At 39.3% G+C, this 21,231-nt stretch overlaps 1 protein-coding gene across 3 annotated transcripts in view; it reads right to left on the bottom strand.

Moving 5' to 3' along the window:
• PPARG (peroxisome proliferator-activated receptor gamma) overlaps positions 1-21,231 on the bottom strand; it is a 124,009-nt gene that overhangs the window by 33,601 nt on the left and 69,177 nt on the right. For all 3 annotated transcript variants that reach the window (XM_010862472.1, XM_010862471.1, XM_010862470.1), the window contains 3 exons: positions 12,482-12,709; positions 10,541-10,710; positions 2,034-2,172 (listed from right to left, as the gene is read on the bottom strand). In XM_010862472.1, the coding sequence (XP_010860774.1) occupies positions 2,034-2,172; positions 10,541-10,710; positions 12,482-12,701 (529 nt within the window). In that variant the 5' untranslated portion in view covers positions 12,702-12,709. The remainder of the gene's footprint in view (positions 1-2,033; positions 2,173-10,540; positions 10,711-12,481; positions 12,710-21,231) is intronic.

Below are 21,231 nucleotides of genomic sequence, written 5' to 3' on the forward strand. Positions count from 1 at the left end.
TTCTTAGTCATGTTTGCAATCCTGTAAATGCTAAAGTATGATCTTTGATACCATGATATTTAATTTCTTTCCTTTTTCACCTTTGTAAGAATTAACTGAACACTCTCTACAAAGCTGCTCCTCTCTCTAAATAGAGTAAGCTAATGGTCACAAGAAGGCAAAAGATGACCTAATTATCATGCTTATGATAGCTTTGACTTTTCTGGAAAGAGAAAATTATACCATCAATACTATAAAAGTTGCATTTTAAATTATTTGCCTATAAACAACAAGCAATAGGGGATATATTTTACATGAATGTGTGCAAGCAACAGAAAATATATTGTACCTCAATACGAAAAGTGACAATTTTTAAAGGACAAAAAGTAAATATAATTGAAAGCAAAACTGGCATCTTTTCCTAAGTGGTATTTATAACAATGACCTCAAAGTCAAAGATTCCTTCATAAAGATAAAATAAATTTACTGCAACATGATCACATCACCTAAAATGTAATCCTTCAACTGAAAACGTACCCTTGCTTTACGAAGTCTGAAATAAAAAGGAAATTGGTAGAATTAAACCAGCAAATTATCCTGCAATTAATGACTGAAGTTGTATAGACAGCAGACGTAATCAATTGCTAGGAAAGTTGGACCAAACTTCTATCCTGTCTAATATAGTTGGTAGAACTATTCAAAATACATTCTTGCCTTTAGAGGAAATTACCCCGTATTAACGATACAAATATAATTTTGTAAACCACTTTTAAAGGGTAGAAGACCTATTCAATTAGTGATTCCCAAATATCTTGATTGTTGCTGTTAAAAAAAAAATCTGCATGATGGAACAAAAACTTAATTTTCACAGATGCTGTTGAGTCCTCATAGATGACAGCTGACTTCTAATATTATATCTTCTTACCAGATAAGTTTTGAGAGAGGAAAAGGTAAAAGAAAGAAAAATAGGGCATACGATGACGTTAGACTTCAGACTTAATTTGATTACTTTGGCATTTTATCAATATATCTCTAAGCCCATAATAACTTTTGAAAGAATTGATGAATACTTGACAAATATAATACTACCTAGTTACATCAAAAACTTGTTTTGTGAGCCAGTCAACCAATGAAAGCCAAATGGCGATTAAGAGCTATTTCTTCAAACAGGGCTATGTCCCATGATTGTACTGAGTTAGTTCTACAGTTCATGAAAACATGGGTCTTTAACAGTCCTGCCCTTAAGCTGACACTCCTAATTATAAGCTTCACTTAAGATACAGGTTCAAAAAAGTAGAATGTTTTACTCTCCTATTGAAGTTCTGTGAAACTTTTAAAAATACTTGCTTAATCCACAAATTGTATGCTGTACAAAGTCAAGGATAGGGTTCTGCTCATTTCTGCATAGCAAAGAGAAAAAAAGGTATATCTATGTCTGATATACCACTAAAGTTCCATATCCATAAATCAGAATTTTCTTACATTTAAAGTAGAAACTAATGTTTATAAAATAGATATCTAGTAATAATCTGCTGTATAGCACAGGGAACTTTGCTCAATACTCTGAATGGCCTATGTGAGAAAAGAATCTTAAAAAAAAAAAAAGTGGATAAATGCATATGTGTGACTGAGTCACCTTGCTGTACACCTGAAACTAACCCAGCTTTGTAAGTCAACTATACGCCTATAAAATAAAAAAAAGTAGAAACTACTTACACATATAATTCTATTTTTAATACTATTAAAGCAACACAAAAAATTAATCACAACTCTCACATTACATGTGTTTCAGAACACTACAGTAACTTTCATTACCACCCAGACTTCCCAGTCTTTTCTCCCATCGCGGCAAATGCCCAACTACAAGACAGAAGGATTCACACTTAAAGCCGAACAACTCTGACCTAATTGAGAAATGCTTTATTGGCATGCAATCTTCTGAAATCTGGCGATTTGTGGGAGAACTGAACACGTTTTCAGCCACGGCCCTCGGGTCTACGGGTCTAGCAGCCGTGATGAGAAGCGTCGAGTGCGGGCACAAAATGCTCACTTACCATTATGAGACATCCCCACAGCAAGGCACTTCTGAAACCGACAGTACTGACATTTATTTCTACTTTTCTTGTGGATCCGACAGTTAAGATCACACCTATCGTAAATAAGTTTCAATCTGATTGTCCTCCGGAAGAAACCCTACAAAGGAATATGGGCGAGGGAGAAAAGAAGCAAGTGTTAAGTGTTTGTGACAATGGCTGAAAGCCACACTGGCCTGAGTATTAGATACTGTAGGCTCTTGACACGTTCCGTCAGTGGTGACTTTAGACAAATCACTTAAGCTCTCTCGGTCTTCTCTGCTATAAACTAAAGAAACAGAGGATCTCCAGTGTCCCTTTTTTAGCTCTTAGTGACCACAACCCACTGATGTCATTCAGTGCATCTTGGCCCCACATCTGGATTTCAGCAAGCTCTAAGAAGTGCTCTGGATTTAATGTAATGCAAATAAAACACCATGTAATCAGTTCAGTCTCTCTGTAAATCATTCCAGCAGCATGCCCTAACCTTATAATTGTGCTAAGCAGTTTGGCAAACTTAGAGTCATTTCATTCTAAAACATGAGCAAGGCCAATAAAAATCCACATGTGGGTAATTTTTTTTGGAATTCTCTATGTTGCATAATTTCCTACAAAATTGGTTTCATTTATTTATGCATTTGAAAGAGTGTTCCATAACCACTGTAGCCTACAAACAGAGATAACAGAAAATAACAGGAGAAGTAATATATATGTTCTCAGAAACTTGACCACTATCTCAAAATAGCAAACATGTCAATTTGAGGCTGAATTCTGCTATGTTTATTTTTGAAAGACCTGAAAAAATTCTAATGAGAAATGTTTTCTAACTCCATTTTGTTGTTGTTGAGAATATTCCTACTCATTTCTATTGCATTCATTCTCATGCAACCCACTTTTTAATTCTTTCAAATTTATCTGGCCCTGTTTGAATACAAAAAGCACTGAATTAGGATTGATTCTACCACTGACATGCATTTTGACTTTCTCCAGATTTCTACCTTGAACTCTAGACAAGTATGTTCAGCTGTTTACTTGACAACTTCACTTGGAAATCTAACATTATCTCTAACCCAGCACGACCACCACTGAAGTCCTGGTCATACCCTACAAGCTGACCTCACTGCAACTTTCTCCGTCTTAGCTGTCACAACTCCAGCCCTGAAGGCACTCTCATCTTCCTTCTCTCATGTGGAAAGCTCATGCTCCAAATATACAATTGCCTGTTTCCCTCACTGCTTTCAAGCTGTGTTAACATTTCAACATCTTAATGAGGCTTATCTACCTTATTCAATACTGTGGCCTGTCCCTGTCCCCACCCCTCATCGGCAATTCTTGCTCTGCTTTATTCTGCTCTTACCTGCCATCTCCCCGCTCCATTAGCAGTTATGACTTCCTAATGTGCCACATAATTTAGTTATTTATGTTTATTTTCTGCCCCTCTCTCACTGCTCAACTATAATTCTGAGCTCCCTGGGGACAGGGCTAACCCTTAACCCAGACACTAACAATAGTGCCCCATTAAAGTATTTTGTTGAATACATATGTGTCATTTAACTTTCTTCCTGGGCCATCTCTGATATTTTGAGATTCTAAACTATGACTGAGATATTAAAAGGTCATTGGCACACTTTTTTCCTTTCAGGTTTTGAAGCTATCTTATTAAATGTAATAATTACAAACATGTAGGAAATGCATGTAACTGTAAAACATAATGGGCTTCCCTGCTGGCTCAGCTGGTAAAGAATCTACCTGCAATGCGGGAGACTTGGGTTCTACCCCTGGGTAGGGAAGATCCCCTGAAGAAGGGAATGGCTACCCACTCCAGTATTGTGGCCTGGAGAATCCCACGGACAGAGGAGCCTGGCGGGTGACAGTCCATGGGGTCACGAAGAGTCGGACATGACTGAGTGACTTTCACTATAAAACATAGTAAGATAATTATCACACATGAGCCCATTATGCAACTCAAGATTTAAAATCATAACCAGCCATGTGCATGCACTTATGTGTTCTTCCCTTATCCAACTGTTGCTCCTGTGGCTGCTTGACAATATAATCATAACCCTAATTTTGAGCTTATCATTTCCCTGACCTTTTAAAAAAACACAGCTTTACCATACAGCCTATAAACTAAATAATACATTGTAGGTATGCTTGATTGAGGGCTTTATTAAGTAGTATCATACTACATATAGATTTTGCAAAGAGATTTTCCTCTCTATGGCTCACTATCCTTGAAGAATATTATTTTAGTCTTTTTATTTTTTTAACATGTAAACCTTTTCATTTTGCTCTCATTCTTGAAAGAGTCACAGGGTACTCAGTTTTTCCTCTTAACAGTCTGGATTCCATTGGCTCTATGCTTTCATTGTTTCTGTTGAGATGTCTGCTGTCAACTGACTTTGGTTGCACTTAATTCTCTTTGTTTTTTGTACTCTGCAGTTTTACCGTAGTGTGTCTAGCCATGGATTTCTTTATCTTCTTGGGCGTTTTCTGCATCATGGTTTCACTTGTTCATTGGTTCTTGTATTCCAATTAGATGTTAAGACTTTCTTTTCAAGCCTTCCATATTTCTGAATTTCTCTTTTATATTTTTTATCTTCTTGCCGTTAATGTTGATCACAAAGGTAAACATCAGAAGAGCCAAATAAGATGAAAAAAAAAAAATGCAATGGCAAAAGTAAGGAAAAGCAAACATTTCTCACCAAAGTTCATCAGTGAGAAGAGTTCTGTATATTACTCTTCATTAGTAAAGAAGACATATTTTTAATATTCAAAGATCCTATGAATCCTTCAAGAAGTAAAAGAGGCTTCAAATTCTAGCAGATTCTAGGTGGGATATGTTCTTTAAAACATTGTTGCTTTCTTTCTTAACAACCTCTTTGCACATGTCTTTCAGTTTGGTAAACCTTTCTTTCGCTGTGTCCAATATGCTACTTAACCCTTGCACAGAATTTTTATTTCAATGATCATATTTTTCACTTTTAGAAGTTTCACTTATTTTCAAGGCTGTTGGTCATTCTTGATAGTCTATTATTGTTCATTCATGGCTGTGATTCTGCCCTCCATCTTTAAACAACTCACACACAGCTGCACGTTCTGGACCAGGCAGTTCCAGTATCTGCATTCTTGGGTAGGGGTGGAGAAGCCTGTTTACTTGTTTACCTCTGATGCATGTCATCAAGCTAGCTGCCTATTTATGTGCTTGCTGATATTTTACTTTGAAGTCATTTCTTGACCTTAAACTGTGAGAATCCTACAGGGTAAAAATTGGGAATTCCTTCCTCCAAAGAGAATTTGAAGATCCTTCTTTTGGAAGTCAGGAGTGCCACTGACTTATGACTATTTCAGACTCTCTTGGGAATTCTGGCTTAACTCAGAAGCTGGGCATCTATCATGAGGAAACTCTGCCCCTCCAAGTGTGCCTGAAGCTGCAGTTCAAGACCTAGGATTGTTTGCTTGTTTTGCTACTAATGTTTTGGAGAGTTTCCCCTACCTCTTGTGAGATCAGCACTATCTCAAAGGATATGTCCTGTGTAGGGTATGGTGGAAAGGTAAACCTCTTTAATTCTCAGAGGGTTCTAAGATGCTTTGAATATTTAAAAGACATTTTCCCCCTGACTGATTCACAGAAGGCTAAAGTACAGAACTGTTGCCACTGTTAAATACTGTTGAGAAATCTTGCTTTGATTTTTGCCATTGGGTCATATATATTTCATGATATCTTTGGCTGCTTCTCTGAGCTTCACTTTTAAAACCCAATACTAGTAGTTGAAAATGCTGCTCGGCTATCTGACAGGTCCCAGAGTACTCACCTTTTTTGGCATGGTTGGAGATGAAGACTTTTTAATAAAATAACTATGTTTTTTAAGTTTAACGTTTATAATGTGATTTGTTTTTTGTTTTGACCCCTATGATGTCTTTCAAAGAGTATCACATTTTTTGTAATGATTCCAATGTTAAAGGATCATCATTCTGTATGTCATATATGCACTGACCATACACATAAAATCTTGAACTAAATGTATACAAACCCCAGTACAAGCTTGGAACTGCTTTTACTTAAAAAAAAATTTTTAAGACTAAGTTCATGATAACTAACCATTTTCTTGTCATCTGACTTTTTCAAGAAACCTAGAGAGGAAGATACAAGGCTCTCATTTAGTGTTTTTTGTAAAACTTATTTCTTTACTTGATGAATGAAGCAGGCTCCCCCCAAATTTTCTTCATTGCCAAGAAAGAAACACTCATTTTTATTATGTCAGTGTCCAAAAATGAAGTGCCATTTCAACAGTTCAGAGTTCTGATCACCATGAAGTCTATGAACTGGTGTGATGGAGATGCATCAGTCACCATAAATTGCTTTGTGTATATTTTTATTATAAAATCTTCACACTTGCTTGTGAGAACATAAAGCCTGCTTATTTCTTCCTTAAAACATTTTCTCCAGCCTCTCCTTCATTGCTTTATTAGTAATAAAACTTCAGGTACAATGAGACCTGAGTGGTATTTAAATTTTACAATGAGATTAAATGCCCTGTGTCAGATCTGAAGTCAGCTTTAACATGATATGGCCCACAGAGGCTGAATCAATGAGCTGTCACTGGTGCATGGGAATATACTAAAAACTCTTTCTGAGGTAGGAATACAAAAATACATAGAAATATAAAAATAGATTATACAGTATTGTATGGTAGTGTTTCCTTGTATCTTTACTAAGTCTATGGTTCTAGAATTATCTTTCACTACAGACACAAAAATATTATGAAACCTATTAGGGAAAAAAATAAATGTCCAATTTATAAGCAATCAATGTCAGCTTTGCAAGTTCTAAAGTGTATGAATCTTTCATTAGTTACAGATTATATATTACCTATGTCAGTAATATTAGTAACTGAAGAATCTATCACTGTTTTCCTGTAATCCAAACATTTTTTTCTGTCTGAACTTTGGCAAGGGTCAAATAAACCTGTTCCACTGGCATGTAGATATGTTTAAGAAGATCTACCGACAGCCATCTTGAGCAATATAGCTATTTTTTTTTTCTATTGTAAATTAGTTTGTAGGTTTGTGGTCAACTGTATTTTAATTATGGGTGTATCCCACATTCTACTGAAATGACAAATGCTAAATTGCCAAAACACCTTCTTTTAACACAGTCTAACATGTGTGTTAATTTCACTTTCACTGAGTATTGTTGATGAGCTAAGGCTGTATCTTTTTAAAATTTATTTATGGCTGTGCTGGGTCTTCACTGTGGCACACTGCCTTCCTCTGGTTGCAGCAAGCAGGGGTTACTCTCTAGTTATGCTGTGTGGGCTTCTCATTGCAGTGGCCTCTTGCTGTGGAGCACAGGCTCTAGGGTATGTGGGCTCAGCAGCTGTGGTGCATAGGCTTACTTGCCCTGGGGCATGTAGGATCTTAGTTCCCAGGCCAGGGACTGAACCCATGTCTCCTGCATTGGCAGGTGGATTCTTAATCGCTGGACCACCAAGGAAGTCCCATTAAGGTGGTACCTTTGATTACTGATGGGCACTGGTCTAACTGGTCTAATGATGGCATTCAGAGTGTGGCAGCAATTCTGTTTAACTCCAAAGCACTGAAGAATGAGTAAGCATGTCTTCAGCCTATAACAATAGTTCTCAAACATTTTGGTCTCAGTCCCCCTTTACTCACCCCAAAATGTTGAGGTTTCTAAACAGTTTTAATTTATGTGAGCTATACCTATTGATGTTGATTAGATTAGAAATAAAACCTGAGACATTATTAGGTACAAGAACATTCAGGTCACATTCTATCAGGCATTAGAACTATGCGACCATTCGGTGTCATGTAGCTTCTAGAACACTCCACTTCCATTCCTGAGAGAATGAGAGTGAACAAGGCAAACAACAAATTAATATTATTATGAAAACAGTATCAACCTCATGGGTATCTGGAAAAGGTCGTAGGGACCCCATCCCCAAACCACACTTTGAGAACTGCTGACATACTTGGAGAAGCCAAATTATATTATTCCTCTAACATTTTTCTTATTCTTATCTTTAAAATGGGCAGATGCCTATTCCCCCTTCTAAGGTTGGCATAACCTTCTTTGTATTTCCGTCTTCTTTTTGCTGCTGTTCAGTCACTAAGTCGTGTTCAACACTTTGCAGCCCCACTGACTGCAGTGTGGCAGGCTCCCCTGTCCTTCACTATCTCTCAGTTTGCTCAGATTCATGCCCACTAAGTCGGTGATGCTGTCCAACCATCTCATCCTCTGCTTCCCCTTCTCCTTTTCTCTTCAATCTTTCCCAGCATCAGGGTCCTTTCCCATGAGTTGTCTCTTCCCATCAGGTGGCCAAAGTAGTGGAGGGAGCTTCAGCTTCAGTATCAGTCCTTCTAATGAATATTCAGGGTTGATTTCCTTTCATAGGAAGTCTGTAATCTTTATTTTGGATGGTTTACAAGTTACTGGAGGTTACTATACAATACTGTGAATTTTCTTCTACTTCTTTTGCTTGTCTGTCTCTGGTAGGTGAAGGACTCCTCTGGATTCATCAGGTTTTAAGTGTTAATTCTCCGTCTCTGCCTTAGAACATTTCTGTTTGTAACTAGAGGGCACCTGAGTGTTCTCCCTCTTTTCTCTTCTTTTTGCTTCTTTTCTTCTTTGTTTGCTTTGATCTTCCAAGTTTTTATGCCCTTAGAACTTAGCTTTAACACTATATGCAACTGCTGACGATATCTGTCTTTTCAATTTTTGGTTGATTGGTTAGTCCTTAAATCACCATTCAATTTTTAGCTGTTCTCAGAAATGTTAACTCTCCACAAATATCTGATGAATAGAATCACAATGAAACTATTTGCTTAAAACTTCTTGTTTTCTAACTGCTTTACCAGCCCATAAAAAACAATATTATACTGTGGAAACTTAACCAACCATACTTTATTTATCAACATAAATTACCAAGATAATCAAAACTAGATGATTTCTTCAACTACTTCTAAGAATTTAGCCACAATTTCCTCAAAATTACATAAATCTAACTGAGTAAAATGACAGGTTCTTACTATTCCTTGAGAACATAATGATTTCCTATAAGGTTACAGATATTTTAGTTTGGTTTCAATCATTGAATGAATGAGTTTTCATGTTTTAAATGAAAGCATCTCTTGCCAGGAGTCATTTTGGAATTTTAGACTCAGAGATGAATCAGAAGCCCTTTGGCGAGCTACTCTAGCTGAATTATTTTATACATGAGTGACTGAGGCTGAAATCCTCATGTGATTGGTTAGAGACCATGGACAAGTGGCCACGTAACCACTAACTTGTCTCTTTCACTTTATTAGGTTGCCTTTAGAAAAATAAACTTTTGGATTGGAGAGGCTTTAGTGATCATCTAAATCAATACCATCATGTTATAGATGTGGAAACTTAGGCAGGATATGGTTAAAAATATAATATAGACAAAGGCATCTTACACAATATCTGGTGTATAGCAAAATTCAGTAAATATTAACTTCCTTTTTTGGCTCATGGTCCAGTTAGGAACACAGATCTTCCAACCTACTTAACTGCTGTCACATATCTTCATTCTGAACAAAAAGCCCTACTGATGATTGAACCTGATCTTATACAAGCAGCATTATTGTATAAGGTAAATATTTATCCACAATTTATTCTGAGCCCTAGAGTATATAATACTATTCGATTACTATTTTATTCATGGTGCCTATTAGAATTAATTCTTTTAAAAGACTACATTTTAAAACATGAGTAGATTAACATTTTCTCAATAGTTGGGCAGAATATTACTAAAAGAACTTTCCAAAATAGCCTTTTTCACAAAGAAAGGAGGTGAAGAGAAAGGGTATCTCTTTTCCAAAACAGCTGTATCTCTTTGCCTAACCATAACACATGGCTCACACTGATGCTGAATAAGGAAACATACAGCATCGGTTTAGGAGTCAGAAGGTGTATCGATGTGCCACTTACAATGGATGACCGTGGGGGAAATCTCAGTGACACAAGATTTCTATACCTGCAAAGTGGCCATAAATAAGCTCAACCTTATAGGAGTGTGGTAAGGCTCAAATGAGGGTTATCCGTCTATCTACATACACAGAACATTACACAGTATAGTGGAAAGAAAAAGCATTAGGAGATTCAGGAGATCTGCGTCCTGTTTGGGGTCAGCCCGTGACTGTCATGCCATGTTACCTTGAGCAAGCAATTTCTTTTTTTGTAATCTGCAAAATGCAAAGGTGGAATTAGATCAGTGCTGCACAGGACCAATTCGGAAAAAACGAAGTGAGGCACAGTAGCCTTGCTTTTTAACGATTTTCTTAGGTTTTCAAGTATTATATCATCTAAAGGATGGGTTTTACCAAAGATATTTAAAAGTTTGACAGCTTTGTCTCAATTCTTTGCCATCTGTTTGCAACACGAAATGAAAACCTAGGTACCTTTTCAGCAAATTATTTCAAAAATGATCTTTTTTTTTTTTTACCTTGCATCCTTCACAAGCATGAACTCCATAGTGGAACCCTGACGCTTTATCCCCGCAGACCCGGCATTCAATGGCCATGAGGGAGTTGGAAGGCTCTTCATGAGGCTTACTGTACAGCTGAGTCTTTTCAGAATAATAAGGTGGGGATACAGGCTCCACTTTGATTGCACCTGTGTACAGAAAAACAGGAGCGGACAATCATCACAGGAAAAACAATGCTAAACAGGCAGCAGGGCATGTCGTTATAGTACACCTTATTACCATATTTTATTATTTAGGTTAGATGCGCTATGGAACATGAAAAGGACACAGGAAAAAGTGGGCTTTGTAATCCCATGCAAGTCACAACCTCTGGGCCTAACCTGTGAAAACAAATTGGGAAGGGAAGTAAGTTTATGGTTCTATGACCCTCCAGTACCTCATGATACTAAAGTTCCCATCGGAAATATATAATATCTGAAATCATGAAGGTTATTTTTCTATGGGCTGTATTTGGCATTCATGACACTATTAAATTATACATTTAAACTTAAATATTGCATTTTAGAAGTGTTTTTAAACCACTCTTGCAAAGGAAACACAAAAGGAACTGAGAAGGAAATGGTATGCCCAGCTTGAGGGTACATGAAAAGTAAGAGACCAGGTTCTCATCAATATTGAGTCAGAAAAGATGGTTTGTAAAATGATCTTTGATAGAGAGAGACACTTTGGAAAGCAAGCACTATCTTCCCGCTGGTCAGGATCAAGCCTACTAAATTTCCATATTAGGCTTCAACTGAAATCACACATGTAAATATAACCAAGTATATAATTTACCTTAAAAAAAAAAAAAAACTAGAAATACAGGAAGTTCTTACTTCTTGTCAAGTAATGGCTGCCAATTACACAGTGGTTGCTCTGGAAAACCAGCATATCAGCAAAGAGATAAAAATCAAGGAAATAGCATCACAGAAATTTACTTATCTTGAAAAGTGCAGTTTTAGTTTTTCTTGATGTGAACTGCATTAATGGCATGGAGATTTATCAATAGTCTACAATGTCAACATTCAAATTTGTGCTGAAAAATAGGTTTCAGTGTAAGCTGCTCAAACTGCAGAATTAGGAAAGTTGCATTAAAGTAATAGTGATTTAGCAATAAGTTAAAGGAGGTAATAAACTGTTACTTATCTACTTAAAAGTAGAAACAATGAATCAAAATTTGGGGGGGTGGGGGGATGGACATTTAGCCTGATATACAGCTAGCACTGTACTCATGCTGGAGACTGTCCCTGAAAAGGGAAGAAGAAAACAAAGAGAGGACGGGAGGGAGGAAAAAGGAAAGATGATCCAGGGTGTTCACACACGACCTGCCGTGTTGGTCAGTTACATGTGTGTGTCAGCTCAGTCACACAGTCATGTACTCTTTTCAACCCCTGGACTGAGCCCACCAGGCTCCTCTGTCCATGGGATTCTCCATGGCAAGAATTCTGGAGTGGGTTGCCATTTCCTCCTCCAGGGGATCTTTCCGACCCAGGTATCAAACCCATGTCTCCTGCACTGCAGCCAGATTCTTTACCACTGAGCCACCTGGGAAGTGGAAGTATCAGTCACTCAGTTGTGTCTGACACTTTTTCCCAAGAACTTTAGCCTGCCAGGCTCCTCTGTCTATGGAATTTTCCAGATAAGAACAAGGGAGTAAGTAGGTAGCCATTCCTTTCTCCAGGGGAATAAAGGATAGAATCCAGGTCTTCTACATTGCAGGCAGATTCTTTACCATCTGAGCCACCTGGGAAGCCCTTGGTCAGTTATAAACACTTAGTATTTCATGGACAAGTGGATGAATAAATGAATGGTAAATGTCTTCACCACAGCCATTAGTCCTGGGAGCATTTACCCTACTGTGGACGAGAGCTTAGCCCAATTCTAGTCTCAACAGTCTGAAAAGTGAAATAAACCTCATACTTTGGTACTCTTGGAGCTTCAGGTCATACTTATAATCTGCAACCATCGGGTCAGCTCTTGGGAATGGAATGTCCTCATAGTGCGGAGTGGAAATGCTGGAGAAGTCAACGGTGGTGAAGGGCTTGATGTCAAAGGCATGGGAGTGGTCATCCATCATAGAAAGGTCCACGGAGCTGATCCCAAAGTTGGTGGGCCAAAACGGCATCTCTGTGTCAACCATGGTAATTTCTGAAACAAAGAAAAGACCAGCTGTGACGTTAGCCCTGAGGACTGGGCAGTCTCATGAAGACACACAGAAAGGGAACAGAAAGAGTCTCTGGTCAAGATGTCACCTAGGTGATCACGAGGAGAGAAGCAAACACAACCACCTTCCTAGTGCCATCCAGGTTGCTGAACTAACTGAGGGAAGTCACCCGTTACCTGGACGTCATGGTCGAGGATCCTCTAGCAGTGTCAGCCTGTACAGCGGACCCACGCCAACGTCCTACAGACAGCCCTGTTCTCCTTACAGTGGGACGACTCTCCTAAGGGTATCTGGGAATGGGCTTCTTGCTTTTTCCCAGCGAGGAGAGAGCTAAAGAATGCAGCTGTCACAGGCTGACTCTTGCAAGAGGTTAAAGATTCTAGCTGTGGTCTTCGTAAGAAAAACAAAGTGCCTGGAAAACACAAATAAGGAGGGGAGCACTGTGGATGTGCTTCAGTGGCTCCACGAGGGCTCCTCAGGCAGTGTGTGGGTCCGCACGCCTGGATATCTATCTGCATGAATAAGGATGCAAACAATCTGACGTTATCTGTGTTACGGTACAAACCCTACGCTGCTGACAGTTCGGACCTCACACTGGGTCTCAATGACATCCAGGAAGCAGTGTGCGCTCTTGGTGACAGGGGCCTCCATCAAACTGTATCTTTTGTTCCGAACGTCACCTAAATCTACCTAACCCAGGACACGTCATTTACTTTGCCTATCTCCTCAGTCTGCTTATTTTATTTTTCTCCAGCCATTTTTTCTGAGAATAAATCACTTTCCTATGAAAAGACACCTCTCTTGTCTCACCTGCAATATCCACAATTGTGGGTTTATCAACTGGTTTCTCAGTATGCTGACTGCAAAGTGCTTCTGAACACCAAAGTAAAGGTTGACCAAGCTAAAGGTAGTGCATATGCTGCCATATCAATACTGGGAAATAAAAATAGGGATGCAAAACATGTCTGGGTTGCAAGAAAAGTTGTTTGCTCATCATTTTACTGGTTTAATTTTGTTTCACTTTTAACATATGACCTCAGTGACCGCCTGCCAACCAACGTCGGGCTTCTCAACACAGGAATCATATCCCTAAGGGTCATTGGTTTTACTGAAAAACTTTGCGGAAAATTTTAATGATAAAATAGCTATTTATGTGTAAATAAATAGAATGAAAAATTCATCTGATTTTAAAGATATGACTCTGAAACTCCTAAACAACTTTATACTTGTAGTACATTTCACAGCTACAAGAACACTAATTTTTTTTAAACAGACTGTATTTTTTTAAGCTTTTTTAATATGGACCACTTTCTAAGTCTCTATTGAATGTGTTACAATACTGCTTCTGTTTCATGCCTTGGTTGTCTGGCCACAAGGCATGTGGGATCTTAGCTCTCGGACCAGGGGATTGAACTCGCGCCCCCTGCATTGGAAGGTGAAGTCTTCACCCCTGGACTGCCAGGGAAGTCCCCAAGAGAATAGACTTTATTTTAGAAAGCAGCTTTAGGTTTACTTAAATATTGAGCAGAAAGTTCTATACCCCTTCCCCTTTCTCCTTCCCCGCCAAACCCTGAAACACACAGTTTCCCCTATTAGTAATTGGCATTTCCCCTGTTATTAATCCTTGCGTTAGTGTGGTATTGCTTGTTACAAAACTGATGAACCGACAGTGATACATCACTAACTAAAACCCACAGCTTACAGTCGGGTTCTCTCTTCTGTGTTGACCATTCTATGGCTCTGACGAATGTATGACGTCCCGGATCCACCACCACAGGGTCCTACATTTCCTTGCCCTAAACGCCCCTTGTGCTCCACCGATACATCCCTTCCTCCTCCAAGATCGCTAACTTTGTTGTCCTCATCTCCTAAGGGCAATCTGCTGCAAAAGCAGGGGAAGCACCGATCGACGTGCAATAAATTTAAAAGTCTTCATCTGTCATGCAAGCGCCCCGACAGTCTGACTTCTTCGGTGTCATTTTCCACTTGGGCTCCCTGACCTCACCCCCGTCCTCAGCAGTCACATGCTTGGGCGCCTCACACTGTGTGCCCAGGCAGACACTCCGCACTCTTCAGTCCACTCATCTCTGTTCACGCCGTTTCTGGGACTCCTTGGACTCCTCCCATTCCTCACGGTCACACATCACGACGCCCGTCTGTCTTTCCCACAGGAGAGGGGAAAATCCCACACTGATCCGCACGCTACTTGCTCCATGAAACCTTCCATGAATTCTCCAACTTAAAAAAATATCCTCCCTTCTTCGTGTTCCCACAGCACTGAGTACACCTCTTTCATTCCGGTATAATTATTTAAACAAATATCTCCGCTGTTAGATTTCCAGTTTTTGGAGCAAAGGACAGTGTCTTATTATTCCGTTTTCCCTTTAGACCTTGTTTACTAAATGCTTGCCAACTCAATGATCATATTTTATAGGGAAGGCCAGAACAAGTATTCATTTCTCTGTGGAAAATGGAAAAAATAAAGATACTTTCTCAGCGGTTTAGTTTTGCTAAGACTGAAGCTCCCCAGGAAAAAATGTAGCCTTCAGTATCATAAATAAAATACAGTTTAAGCTGTACCCCCTCCTCTCAACAATGCATACTCAGTTTTTCTCTTTTGATAATTGCAGCAGAAAGATTAGGGTCCTATAAACTTTTTTTTTTCCTACACAGAAAGGACAAAGTAAGAAAGAAAACTGTTAGCTTCTTCATCTCTATGAAAACAAAGTGTCTGACACATACTTCCTTCCCTCTCCCTGTCCTCTCATCCTGGGACACCTTGACCTAAACAGCAGTACTCCACCGGCCACAGTTACTGGGAGGCACAGTGGTTCCCTAGATGTTTTATTTTATTTTGACTTAAGAGATGGGTCCAGGGAGCCTGCTTCTAATTTTGTCTCTAGAAAACATAAGCTACTGTTTCTGCAAGCTGTAAGGCGAGTAGGTGTTTTTCGTTACCTAGTGCAATTACCCACGGAAGAACACATGCGCAAACCACGTGCATGAACGGCAGCCCTTCTCAGGGGTAAGGAACAGTGTCTGCACTTTCCAGCCGGGTGACAGGAGTGCACTGCGTTCGGCACATCCCTTAATGTCACAACCGTAGGTGTTTCAAGCAGACGGCAGTCCTGGGGCAGATGTTGTGGGGCAGGACAGACCATCAACCCTGGCTGTTTATCTCAGACCATCAACCCTGGCTTTAAACTCTGCAATAGTTCATGAGCAGATTTTTTCACAATGTGTCAAAGTACAGTGTATTTCACGCAAAGACACATGTGATGCAAAGTAAAGCAACTTCTCTTACCAGAGAGGCATCACTGTTTGGGAGTACAGAAGTGGGTCAGAAAAGATTTTAAATGACAAGTCGAGCACTAGAACTACACAGTCTGTCAGGTTTTACGCTGTCTGCTATGAAAAGTAAAGAAAAACTTCTAGAATATCCAGGGAAATGCTGCATCTCTCTAATAATTGTTGTTCAGTTGCTAAGTCATATCTGACTCTTTGCAAAGCCATGGACCATGCACGCCACACCCCCTGTCCCTCACTATCTCCTGGAGTTTGCCCAAGTTCATGTCCATTGAATTGGCGGTGCTATCCAACTATCTCTCTTGCCTTAATAATTACATTAGCTGAAGCCTGGCATGCTGCAGTCCATGGGGTTGCAATGAGTCGGACACAACTGAGTGACTGAACTGAGTATTAATAGAACCCTAAATTTTTGCTGAATGTTTTGCCAAATATCATCTTATTTAATGCTCACAACGTCCTATGAAGTAGATATACTTGTAAATCTCTTTAAAGAAGAGGAAACCAAGGCACAGATATGGAAATAACTTGCCCAAGACCACCCAGTTACTAACAAGCAGAACTGGATTATGAATGAACACAGATGGTCTAATACTCCACAGCCTGTACCAGTTATTAAGGAGCAGAGCTGGGTTATCAACCCAGACGGTCTAAAACTCCAGAGCCTAGCCTGCACATGTGACTTCCTAACTTAGTACTGGTTAGGAAAACAAATCTCTTCTTGGATCTTCTAGTTCTATATCGAATAACAATTAATTTCAATGAACCCTCATTGAACACCTATGATGTGCCAGGTTCAAAGGGGTGTCCTGTAAAGGGTGAATAAGTCTCCAATAGAGGTTTCACTGGAACAACTGGTTAAGCTGAGCAACAAGAGTGGGTGCAGGAGACAGCCTTTCCTAGATGGTCTAAAACTTAGGAGCCTTGTTGGAAGTGACCTCAGAGAGACATTTGGTCACTGGTGTGTGTTTTTTTTTTTTTCCAATCTCATTTTTTCAGTTCAGGGTCATGGTACTTCTTTTTTTTTTTTTTAACTTTACAAATTGTATTAGTTTTGCCAAATATCAAAGTGAATCCACCACAGGTATACATGTGTTCCCCATCCTGAACCTTCCTCCCTCCTCCCTCCCCATACCATCCCTCTGGGTCGTCCCAGTGCACTAGCCCCAAGCATCCAGCATCGTGCATCGAACCTGGACTGGCAACTCGTTTCATACATGGTATTATACATGTTTCAATGCCATTCTCCCAAATCTTCCCACCCTCTCCCTCTGCAACAGAGTCCATGTAATTCACCCAGCCACCCTCCTTATTGATCTATTCAAATCACTTTGCAGTGACCTGTGAATTTCCTAAATCCTCTCCTGTTACAATAGCTGATATCCAGAGACAAGAATCATCTTGAAAACATTAGAGCAGAAAGGGCCTTTTGGAGATCATCTAAGCTCCTCATCTGACAGATGAAGAAAAGCAGGCCAAGTGATTTGCTCACGAGTCTAGAGCTAGAGGCTGAGCCCGTGAGAATCCAGGTTTTCCGTCTTCTTCTCTAGCATCCTCCTCACTGCATTAGGGAGTTGTTACTGTGTGTAAACACGTTGAAAAGGGGACTTTTTAATCTACACCAATATCTACAGATCTGAACATTTTAGTCTTGACTCCTACACAGGAATGACATCAAACTCATGAAGGAAAAAAGTCTCATGCAAGAAGCCATGTGCTGGATGACAAATTAGAATAAAAAAAAAACTGGGAGTAGAATTTGTTTCTAAGAAAAACAATAAACTCTGAATTCATCAAAAGGTTTAGGGAAAAATTTGATAATGTGAGCATCATACCAGTCTAAGTTTTCATATCATAGATGTATGCATTTTATATGTTTGTTTGTTGAAGGGGCTGCTGTTCTGGACATCAACATCTGCAGATGGAGAGCCAGTAGTAAGTCAGAGGCCCTAGGTTTGAATACTGCCCTCCTGCTTGTCATTTTGTGATTTCTTTATACCTAATTATCCCTAGTCTGTAAACAATCATACTGCCAATCTCACGGAGTTGCTATTGAAGATTCAGTTAAATAATACATGTAAAGCATCCAGCATGGGGCCACTGAGTTCTCTATAAATATAATTATGGGTGGCAGAGGTAATTTTTGTCACCAGAGTACTAGCATCATGTAAAAGGTGGGCTAAAAGCTCCCCAACGCTACCACTAGGGGACAGGAAGAGGAAGAAACAGCAGCGAAGTCCTATTGTTCAAACAGGACTACGCCTAAAACAGATGTCCTGTTTTAAAGGCCTCTGCAAAAGGAGAGTCCACAGCCTCTCCTGGTTACTCATTCCAATGCTTAATTGCTCTTCTGCAGCCAGGAAAGTCTACATCTTATCTGGCATGTCCCCAACTGTGTTACACATATGTTAATGATGTTCCTTTCAGAATAATTAAAAACAAAAAAAATCTGGTGGGCAAATAAACTTAGGGAATGCTACATGAAGCCAGTTTAAATGGGTTTGCTGCAGGACTTCTTAGAATTATATGCTAATAGTTCATGAGAATATACAAAAGCAGGTGGGGGGAGGGGGCATGGCCTACAATGTTCACAGAGTTTACTGTTTGATGGAATAGGGTTTGTGAAACGGTCTAAGCTATGTTGTTGGAGTTTATAATTTTGGAATTTCATTTTCTAAATGGATTGTTATCACCCTCTGTATATTTGTACTTTACCACATGTACTTGAAAAACATTAAGTTACTCCTCAGGTTTTTTGTGACTTTAGAGTGACTAAGGGCAAGGATTTATGCTGGTTGAAACAACAGCAAACACAAGAGAGAACTTAAACCACACAGAAAGGAATCACAGTAAAGACAAATGCTCCTTTTACAGAGACTCTCCTAAAAGATTCCAGATGGGAAAAAAAAGTCCCATATAAAGGGCCAGGAATCAGAATGCCACTGGCCTGTTCAAGAGCAACACTGGAAGCTAGAAAATAAAAAAAGCAGTGTTTTCAAATTTCAAAGAAAAAAAAAAAAAAGATTTCCAATTTAGAATTTTATACTCAGCCAAACCGTCACTCAAGTGTAAGAGGAGAAAAAAGACATTTTCAGAAATACAAGGCCTCAAAAAGACTCACCTCTTTCCTAGAGTTCCACACCAGAACAAAAAGGAAACCAAAGATCCAGGAAGCAAGGGATGGAAACCAGTGGAGAGGTGGAAGGAAGGCCCAGGACGCCAGAGCCCGAACAGAACCTGTTCCTAGACACAGAGAAAGGAACAGGGGGACAGAGGAGGACAGAGGGATCCCCTGAGCAACCCAATGCCTGATACATCCAAATGCCCACTTTGAGGGAGAGTTTGAGGATGAATTAGTGACAGGTGTGTAGAAAAAGAACAACATGTGAGCAAAGATAATAATAATAATAAACTCCAGAAAAACAAACAGCTATTCAGGGTCAGAGGCAGAACTGCAGCATACTTTCTGGCTCAACCGTAAGCAACACTTTCAAAGGTGAGCACAGATATCTGATTTCACCTAAAATTATGAATCAACACACTGTGAAGTTGGGAGGAAGGAGAAGTGTGTGTTTTGGGAAAGGGACCGTGGTGGCAAAGGGCTAAATAAATTCTTATCTATCACAGTAAGTCAGTGGGTAATGATGGATACAATTTTAAAATAGCAGGATAAGCATGTTTTCTTAAGACACAGTAGTAAAAGCCAGGAGAAATGTTTTTAAAAGTTAAAAATCATTGCCTCTGAGGAGTAGGGACTGGGTATGGACTAAAGATTGCGATTCTTCATTAAAAGCTTTGTACGATCTGACTTCCAAAACTGTGTGCAAATTTTACTTTGATAAAGGTAAAAATTAAGCAACATTTTCCCATGATTTCACCTAAGAAGGAGGAAATACATTCCCTGCCTGTTTCTCAGTCCTCTTAAAAGGATTTATCATATACTACCCTGGAAAAGTAGAGAAAAATTTAATGTGGTTTCAAGTAAAATAAAGGAAAATCAGAAACTATTTTTAATACTTGACCAACAGATGACAGTCCACAGACGACTGTGACTCAAGCATTTAAAAGATAGATTCCATCATTTCATTTCTTTTCCTTCACTGGTATCAAGGAAGAAAGAGTCTGGGTCCCACTAGCAGAAGCATAGCTTCCTGTTGTGGTTTGTTGCTGTTCAGTCACTAAGTTGTGTCTGACTCTCGTGACCCCATGGACTGTTGCCCACCAGGTTCTTCTGCCCATGGGATTCCCCAGGCAAAAGCACTGCAGTGGGTTGGCATTTCCTCCTCCAGGGATCTTCCTGATCCAAGGGTTGAACTCATGTCTCCTGCACTGACAGGCGGGTTCTTTACCACTGAGCCACCAGGGAAGACCCACAGTTTAACAGCAGCTAATAATTTTTAGGCACTCATTCCATGACAGGCACTGAACCATTACATATGTAATTTATAATTTCTTAATATATGTATAACTTATAAATGTAATATAACTTACTATTTTTAATACAACTTACTAATGTTTAAAAGGATTAAAAAATGGATTCCTCAGAGTGTCATTTGTTTCTTTAAGAAAAGATAGTTTCATTGTGTTGTCAACTTAGACAATACTACAAACCAAATTCAATGCTTCTGCGGTTGACGTCTTGGTGATACTCCCATTGATAGCCTTGGCTTTCAAGAGGTTGAAAGCATTCTAATATGCATCTTTACATGCACATGTCTTTATAATAAGCTAGGAGGTCTCACAGCAAATTTCCAAATTCAGACCAACAAAGGGCTTTAGAAAATGTTCATTTATACTTTTACAAACTTCATTTTCTCTTGCATGGGCCATGTCTGGTTTAGATAGCTTGTTTAATCCAGTCCTGAGATATCAGGTGACAAGAAAGACGACAGAATCATGCCCTCATCTGGACTGGTCATTTCTTCTGCCACCTTAGCTGGAGATTCAAGCCCTCTTTCTCATCATGGTCAAACTAGTTCAAGGTTGGTTCTTCTGATAAAAGCAGAAGAGAAAACAGGTCATCTGTTGGTCAAGTATTAGAAAAACATGTTTCCAAAGGGAGACTCACTAAAATCTAGTCAGGACTGAATCTGTTGAACTATAGTTACTCTGGCTGAGTTGAAAATCTGGTCATGCCGAGCACACACCAGCAGCCAGAGAAGAATGGTGCTTAGGCCAGAAACAGGGAACTGGAATGCTC

Source organism: Bison bison, unplaced genomic scaffold (assembly GCF_000754665.1).
Source record: "Bison bison bison isolate TAMUID 2011002044 unplaced genomic scaffold, Bison_UMD1.0 scf7180017864482, whole genome shotgun sequence".
Lineage (NCBI taxonomy): Eukaryota > Metazoa > Chordata > Mammalia > Artiodactyla > Bovidae > Bison > Bison bison.